This window comes from Elaeis guineensis, chromosome 5 (genome assembly GCF_000442705.2).
Source record: "Elaeis guineensis isolate ETL-2024a chromosome 5, EG11, whole genome shotgun sequence".
NCBI classification, from domain to species: Eukaryota; Viridiplantae; Streptophyta; class Magnoliopsida; order Arecales; family Arecaceae; genus Elaeis; species Elaeis guineensis.
In genome coordinates this window covers 21,892,815-21,901,733 of record NC_025997.2, presented here as the reverse complement: position 1 = coordinate 21,901,733, position 8,919 = coordinate 21,892,815, and the positions used below count along the sequence as shown (strand labels likewise).

General features: G+C 36.0%; 1 protein-coding gene across 2 annotated transcripts in view; it reads left to right on the top strand.

Annotated features, from left to right (window-relative positions):
- Positions 1–2,368: 2,368 nt before the first annotated feature.
- The window catches only part of LOC105045131 (protein TPR1), a 30,373-nt gene continuing 23,822 nt past the window's right edge, over positions 2,369–8,919 (top strand). The window contains exons 1-9 of one of the 2 annotated variants that reach the window (XM_010923287.4): positions 2,369–2,679; positions 2,785–2,964; positions 3,081–3,194; positions 5,489–5,647; positions 5,865–6,039; positions 6,131–6,260; positions 8,231–8,349; positions 8,489–8,624; positions 8,723–8,832. In XM_010923287.4, coding sequence (XP_010921589.1) covers positions 2,600–2,679; positions 2,785–2,964; positions 3,081–3,194; positions 5,489–5,647; positions 5,865–6,039; positions 6,131–6,260; positions 8,231–8,349; positions 8,489–8,624; positions 8,723–8,832 — 1,203 coding nt within the window. In that variant the 5' untranslated portion in view covers positions 2,369–2,599. Of the gene's footprint in view, positions 2,680–2,784; positions 2,965–3,080; positions 3,195–5,488; positions 5,648–5,864; positions 6,040–6,130; positions 6,261–8,227; positions 8,350–8,488; positions 8,625–8,722; positions 8,833–8,919 lie in introns of both variants that reach the window. The other variant, XM_010923286.4, reaches the window with a different exon arrangement.

Below are 8,919 nucleotides of genomic sequence, written 5' to 3'. Positions count from 1 at the left end.
TCATTTTTTTTAGAGAAAAAATAGAAAACGCCATTTCAGAACGAGCTTCACTACATTATCTTTATTTTCGAGGTGACTCTGATTTTTAATTTTTTTTAATAATAATATTTTTTTCATATTTTTTGAAATAGATAATTTGAAAAGTAAAATTTGAAATAAAAAATTAATTTTTATTTTTTTAAAAATCATAATTTTTTTTTCAAAAATTTAAAATTAAAATTTTTATTTTTTGATCATTTTTTTATTTTTTTGAAAAAATTTAAAAATATCATTTGATACGGTGTTTTTATAAACGCCATTTAGAATGACATTTTTAAAAACATCATATCAAATAATATTTTTATTATTTTTTTTTCATATAGTTTATGTGAAAATTAGGAGGTGGGTGATGTGGATAATAAAATATTATTTTGAATGATATTTTTAAATTTTTACATCAAATTGATAAATAAATTTAAACTTATATTATTTATATAAATAAATTTTTTTTTTATATTATTTTAGAAAAGCACTCTTTAGAAAACCATGCACATAACCGAAGATGCGTGCTGCCATTCAATTCCAAGCTCTCAGTATATCCATCCACGCTTCGTGGGCCCCGCCCTTTTCCGACATCTAACTCACGGTCAGAGGACGCTGGTTCTAACCCAACGCCAGTTTTTGTCCTTACTCTTTCATTATTCTCGTTATTTCACGATAATTTCATGAGAGCGAAGATATTCGGTGTTTCGGGGGACGTGCCCCTTGATACGAGCCATGACACAGGTCGGTTAGCATTCGTTCGCTGCGATGGTCCTGGGAGCGTCTCCTCATCATAACAGCAGACAGCCTTGGGTCCGTTCTCTCATGCATGTGCCATGCCGTTAGTATCCATATATATATATATATATATATATATATATATATATATATAATGATAAGATGGAAAACTTATATTATATAAAAAAATAAAATATAATAAAAATATAAAAAAAATATTTAAATCTCTCCAAAAAAATAACACCAAATAATTTGCAACAAACGAGATCATTCGCTCTGCAACATTATTTGCTTCTTGATACACATACTTAATACTAAAAGAAAAACAATGATCTGCTGATCTCCATATATCAAACAATAAAATATGAGTATTTATATATTAAATTCATCTCAAAATCCAATCAATCACCGTGGATGAATCTCTCTTAGGAAGAAAATGGCTAGCTTCTCACACAAGTTTTATGTATCTAAAGTTCTTCTATGTTCATTTAAGCTCCGCACAAAAAATAATGATGTCCATCAAATGAAATCTACTATCATAATAAAGTCAGAGTTAGGTCTTCTAATCATAAAATCAGCATCTAGATATTTTTTATATTACACTTCATGATATCGTAGAATAAAATTTAAGTTGATTTTATTCTCTAACAATTTGAAGGATAAATTATTTTGAAATTTAATATTAATATTCAAATTATAGTTTTAATCATAATTTTGTTATGCTTTATACCGATCCTATCAATTATAATTTTTTTTATCATATGACATAGCATCTTTTTGGTACCATGATTCATCTCGTGGTATTAAAAAGCTAATTATATACTAACATAAATAGTAAGATGAAATATAAATTAATTAAGTTATAATTATTATTATATAAATTTGATAAATTATTTTGTATCACATATGTGCTTTGAAACAACGGATCTATCCACTATCTAGTTCAACAATCTTATATACGGTTCGAGAATTAGTGGAAAAAAAAATGATCATATCAATCCCAAGTAATTTTAATTGATTATTAACTCCTACATTAAATTTAATAAAAAATAAATGATTTTTTATATTTTTTTTAAAAAAATATAATTTAGATTTTTTTTTAACTTTTTAGCAATGAAAAAATAGGATCATCGTATTTCTTCAAGATGGCTATGCATCCCGCGTGATATATGGTATTCAAAAACAAAAAATGTCGAGTTTTCTGTTCTAACCAAAACAGCTGATCGAAGAGCCACCTAAAGCAACCGTCCTCCGCCACGTACTTCAACGAAAGTATCACGAAATTATCGCGCTCCGAGTAGCAATTCGAGATAGAGCACGTCATCTCCCGACAGCTTAGGTGGGGCGGACGTTAATAAGAATATCCACCCGATTTGAGACGATCGCTTCGAATCCGCGAGAACAGAGTCCGTTCCCCTCAGGACTTATCATATAAGCCGATGTTCCTATCTATAACCACACGTACTTATCACAGATAAGTCGGTGAAAAGGGTGGGAGAGGACTGCAAAACGCATCGAAGAAAGCGAGACGAAGTCTCATCCTGTGCTCAGCAGCTTTTCTTTTCCCCCATCTCTTTCTTTCTCCCCCTCTCTCTCTCGCAGCTTCGGTCCCCTGCACTCTCGCAGCATCCTTGAGACGGGGTTCCAAACCCTAGACCACGTCTACCCCGGCGAATCCTGAAATTTCCCTCCTAAAATCCGCAAATTCCTCCTCCAAATCTGTCCACCACCAGCTTTCCCTCCCTTCTCTAGCTCCAATTCGATCTTTTCCCCCTTTCTTTCAACCAAGATTTTGATTTCACGCGGTCTCTGTCAGTTTCCCGGGTGAATACGAGTTGAAATGTCGTCGCTGAGCCGGGAGCTGGTGTTCCTCATCCTCCAGTTCCTGGATGAGGAGAAGTTCAAGGAATCCGTCCACAAGTGAGTTTTTTGGGGTTGTGGTTGGAAAACTTTTGTTTTGTTTTTTTTTTCTGGTTTCGAGGTTTTGATTGGTGTGGTTTGAATTTCGATACGTTCTGGTGGCAGGCTCGAGCAGGAGTCGGGCTTCTTCTTTAATATGAAGTACTTCGAGGAGAAGGCGCTTGCTGGAGAGTGGGACGAGGTGGAGACGTATCTCTCCGGGTTCACAAAGGTGGATGATAATAGATACTCTATGAAGATTTTCTTCGAGATCAGGAAACAGAAATATCTGGAGGCTCTAGACAGGTTTTGTTTTGATTCCTGATTCCTCTGCCTCATCGTTAGTCTTTGTTTTTATTTTGTGTTATTTTTTTAATGTCAAAAAGGTCTTTTTTTTGAAAAAATACTTGTTCCTTGCTCAGGCATGATAGGGCAAAAGCAGTTGAGATACTGGTCAAGGATCTTAAGGTCTTCTCGACGTTCAATGAAGAGTTGTATAAAGAAATTACTCAGCTTCTCACACTCGACAACTTTAGGTGAATTTGTTTTTTTTCCCTGCATCGTTCATTTATCTGTTGTTTTCGAATCTTTATTGAGCATTGGCATTAACATCCTATAAGGGGTGTCTTTTATAAAAAAAATTAGAATATAATGAAGTAGCAAAGAGCATTTGCAGAGCCCTGTGCTGGTTTTACCTAAGAAGGCGGCATTATACAGACTATGTATTATGTTAAAAAATCAAATGAATGAGAAAGAAATAGTTGCATTTTGATTCAGGTCCTAAACAGTTAGAAGTATGCCCATGAATGCCCAGTTAAATAGGAAACTTCTTCTGGTTTTATGATGAATTACCATCTTTACCTGGAAATCTCTTTTGAAAGTGGATTTTTGCTCAAAGAAAGACCTGTTTTTATTCATTCTGAATGCTGGACAATTGTTCGAAAGATAACTTTAATTTTTTCTGATTTAATAGAGCCTAGAAAGAGTACAACCAAGCTAGTATATATTAAGATCCTTCATGTTTTAATCAAATAATACTATTATCCACTTCTTAAGAAAAAGGGCGTCCGGTTGCAAGGCTCCCACACTATAGGGCTTGTGGAGTGTTTGATGTATGCAGCCTTGCCCTCACATGGAAAGGAGAGGCTGTTTTCATGTTTCGAGCCTATGACACTCAGGTCACAGTGGAGCAATCTTACCATTGCACCAAGGGCTGCTTTTTGCTACTATCTATTTCTTTCCGTTAAAAAATTAGTTGGCACCTTGTGTGAAATTAAATACTATTCACTCAAAATTATGGGAGTATAAATAATATTTCAGTGTATATGTGTGCATAGATTCATGTATCCAAAACACATAAAAGCCACATGTTTCATGTTCTTGTTTCATTTTAATTTCCATTCTTTGTTCTGAAATCTTTTTACTGTGTAGAGAATGTTAAATGCTAGCATGTGACACTTAATGCATGCTTGGCTGATGGGTGTCAATGTGCTGATCCTAGTTCAGTGCACCCTTTAATTGGGCTTGTCTTGAATTAGCTAGGTAAGCCGTGATTGGCTTCACCCAAACTTGAAAGTATTGTTAAGTCTTACACTTGAACTTGGACAACTTGAATCTAATTTAATGCCAAAGAGGTATATAGGCATAATATTTTATATTTCACACATAGTAAGCTTGCAGTTCAAACCTAACATGCATGGGCGGTTCAGGCAACTTAACTTGCACCGCCCTATTCAATGCATGCCGAGTTGTATCAGCAGCGGACAGCAAGCAAAATGAGAAACCGGAGACAGAGGGAAGATAGACAGGGGGAGAGGGAGAGAGATGCTGGGAGAGGGGGAAAGAAGGGCTCGGATGTGCTGAATTCACTTAAAGAAGTGCAAAAAAGTAAAGAAAAAAAGGGGTTCAGTTCCTATTTTGTTCGAAATAGGGCTCCGCCTGATGGACCTAGCGGATGACCAAAAGAGGAGAGGGCTTCTGAGCTTCCTCTCCTAACATCCCCCCCCCCTCTTCTCTTCAAGCCTCTATTTCATTCTTAATAAGGTTCTGCTCGGCAGGGCTCCTGGATAACTAGAGGAGGAGAGGAGGGCTTCCGAGGCCCCCTCTCTCCCTCTCTCTCTCTCTCTCCCTCTCTTTCCTTCTCTCTCTCCCCCTTTGGTTCTCCTCTTTTGGTATGCATCGAGATGGGACGGCTAGCCTACTGGTCTGATATTGCAGGCCTTGCATGGACCTAACCCAATGGTCCTTCATGCTATTTTGGCTCATTTGAAGCCTTGACTGCACTTCCTTGCTTTATAGGAGTGCTTTAGTCATTATTCTTATGGGTGCATATTGGTCATATGTTTTAGAGGGATGGATGGATAACTACTGATGGACCAATCGTTCTAGAGCTTGAACTTTAGCTAGACTCCTCCTGTTGTTGGTTTTTGTTGTTAAAGATACCAACATAGTGGAATGTATGTACTCTTTAATAATTACCTACAATATTAGCAGCTGCTTCAGAAAGAATATAAAGTAAGAGCATCATTATAAATTACAGACATAAACTATTGCAAGAATATCATGTTGTATTGTTTCTATGCAAGTGAATGTGGTTGCTGTTCTTCTTGCTGAATTGGGTCTAGCTATTTGGAGTCCTCATAGAAATCTGTGAGATGTCTTTGTTTTGGATCCTTCAAACATTTTTATACACAATTCTTTTCATTATGAATTCCTTCTCCATACTATAGCCTCTTTTGTCTCATTTCTCAATGTGTCATTGTCCCTTAAGTCTTTTCTATGTATTATATGTTTTACCATAAATTCATTTGACAATTAATTATGACTGCAGGGAAAATGAACAGTTGTCTAAATATGGTGACACCAAATCTGCAAGAAGCATCATGCTGATTGAGCTCAAAAAGCTGATTGAAGCAAATCCTCTCTTTCGAGAGAAGCTAGTTTTCCCCACTCTCAAAGCCTCGCGTTTGCGAACTCTAATTAACCAAAGGTAGGGAAAGTGTTGGATAAAGAAGAAAACACCTTTCTTTGTGCTGTTAATAAAATTTATACATCCTTTTCTCAACAGAACAGTGCATTTTGATATGCACGTAATGCATAAGATACCTGCTAGATTCATCTAACTTCTTGTCTCTAAGCAGTATCAATAGGGCTCTGTTAGATACTTGAAGTGATTTCTGGCATGTGCTAACTGGTTATATTGGCAGTTTGAACTGGCAACATCAGCTCTGCAAGAATCCAAGACCCAATCCTGACATCAAGACCTTGTTCACAGATCATACTTGTGCTCCTCCAAATGGAGCTCGTGCTTCACCAGTCTCTGTTCCACTTGCAGCTGTTCCAAAAGCTGCTGCCACATATACACCACTTGGGGCTCATGCAGTGCGTTGCTATTTAACACTGCAATTGTTACAAAGGAGTAAAGTCACAAAATGCTTAGATTGATTTTCTTTTCATGTTTTCATTCATGCAGCAATTCCCACCTCCTGCGGCAGCTGCAAATGCAAATGCTTTGGCTGGTTGGATGGCTAACGCGGCTGCTTCATCATCTGTTCAGTCTGCTGTTGTTACAGCATCATCAATACCTGTTCCACCAAATCAAGGTCTGTATTTTGTTGTTTTTTCATTCTTCATTGTTGTGCCATATTGTGCGGTGATTCTTGACTATAGTGTCACATACAGAAAAGTGCTTATTACTTCATCTTCTATAGCATTTGATTTTATTGTGATGTCCATGAAATGTAATTCCAACATCCCTAAGGTTTATAAAACTATTCTAATAGTCCATAATGCTTAGTGTTTTATGTTTAGCATGCCGAAAAATGCTTTTGCTCCGGCTAATGTTTTCAAATTATAATTTGATCATTTGTAAAGTAGTGGGAAATCATTTTCTTCCTGCTGGGTGATGAAAACCTAAAAAGAGAGTCTTATTGTGGACTTAAAATATTGTTTTTAATGATCCACTAGCATATTTTGGTAGCTGATAGTTGGTATGCTCCACCAACCTGATTTTTTGTTCTGACGACATACACTATGTGAATTTGCATAAAACAACCTCTAAATCTCTTGGGAATTTCATTCATTGATTTGATTATCCTTTAGTGATCTGATTAGGGATCAAGGTGCTGCATCCTGTTGTGGCAATGCCATGGTTCTTCCAAGAGATGGCTCTAGACAAGAAGGTGGTCCCAATTGTATTGGAGCAATCTCATGCCCGGAACCCTTGTCATTGATTTAGAGAAAGAGTGAAAGCAAGAAAGATGGATTGGTATTCATTGGAAATTGATAGGAATTCCCTGGGGATTGCCTTCACGGAAATGTTCTGGACTGCATTGTTAACAACTTTCAGAAAAATGAGCAATTGTAGCATAGGGATCAGATTGACTCAGCATTTGTATCTATCTAGTTAGATTGAATGCACCTGAGAGTTGATCAAATCTCACCTTTGATGCCAGGATTTTGACCTAAATATGGCATGGAGTGTCAAAATCCACCTTTACTTGGAAGCTGTGAACTAGGAGTGAAAAAGGATGGTGAAATTGCTTCAACCTTATTAATAGTTTCTTCAATTCTATCACTACTACAATAAGGATAGTCATGACTGATTAAAAAAAATGTTTGATAAGATTTAATTTATAAGCAAGATTCAGAGAACCAACTGTAATGCAGCCCCATAATGGGGTGCACCGAGGTATGCACTGTGTGCTTAAAAAAGTGTACTCATGAATCATGAGTTGAGACAAGCGTGTACTGCAGTATGCACCATGCCGGTAGGTGATTGGTTGCACCCTTGTACCTCAAACATTGTCTCTAAGAGCTTTTGACGTTTGAGAAATCCGACGTTGCAAGCTATTTAGAACTTGTTTCTGTTTAACCAGATCACTTAAGTTCAAATATCTATTGGAACTTGGAAGTACTAAAGATGCAGAACATGATTTTTTTTTTTTTTAATAACTATAAAACTTTTATAGGAGGATACTGATATTAGCCACTATATCTGGAAAGTATCAATGCATTTCTCTTCCTTTAATATGTTGTTTGCATGCAAGTTAATTGTATTCAACTTGAGTTTAATACATTAGAGAACATATGTTTCAGTAATGGAATCTTTTTCAGGGTAATCTAATTTCTAATCATTTTGCCTTTTTCGTTTTTTTTTTTTTTTTTGGTAGTTATACATTAAGAAGCTCATGTAGATGAGAGTTCCTTAAAATATATGCTCTTTATGCCACCATCCAAATTCCTTCAGAATTCAGATTGGATTCTTTTTTATTTTTTAAAATTAAATATGAACACTTTTTTTTGCATTTACACTTTAGACACCTTTGAAATCATTAAACTCCCATCTACAGATTATTTTGTTTGTCAAGATGCTTTTCCTTTATCACTGTAAATAATAATTATTTGAGTTTCAATTTCATCTTTCTGTCTTCTTAAGATCGAGGAAATCATGAGCTAGTATTAGATTGTTGCAGTCACATGCTGAGGAATGTCTCCCAGCAGCTGTAGATTGTTACCATGTATAGCAACGTTACTCAGAAATCATAATACCATGATCTCTTTTCTTCAGCAGTTTCCATTTTGAAACGCCCACGAACTCCTCCAAATGCACTCAGTATGACAGACTATCAGAATGCTGAATCTGAACAGGTAATGAAACGTTTGAGGCCTGGTGTGCATCCCGTGGATGAGGTAATATTAATATATCCAAATTTAGCCATTTTGCATTACCATAGATTGTCATCCTAGGCATACTGTGTTAGCATAATTTGTCATCTGCTAAAGCTTTATTTCTTTCATGCATATTACTCATATATTCTTTTTAATGCAGGTCACATATCCTGTACCCCATCCACAAGTTGCATGGTCACTGGATGACCTGCCAAGAATGGTAGTTTGTACATTGATACAAGGATCCAACGTGACTAGCATGGACTTCCATCCTACCCATCAAACTCTACTTCTTGGTATGGTGATCTTTCTGGTTTGAGATTGCTTGAGTTACTATGAATAAATCACTTTTATATCACATGTAAATGAGCTCTTTCTTATAATATTTATACAGTGGGTTCTGGAAATGGTGAGGTTACACTTTGGGAAGTTGGTTTACGAGAGAGATTGGTGTCAAAGCCATTCAAAATATGGGATATGACAGCTCTTTCATCGCAGTTTCAGGTCCTCATCATACTTTGCAAAGAACTGTGGATCCCAAAAAAAAATAGTACCACCTTAAAAAAAAAAAATTAACAAGCCTTTGTGAAT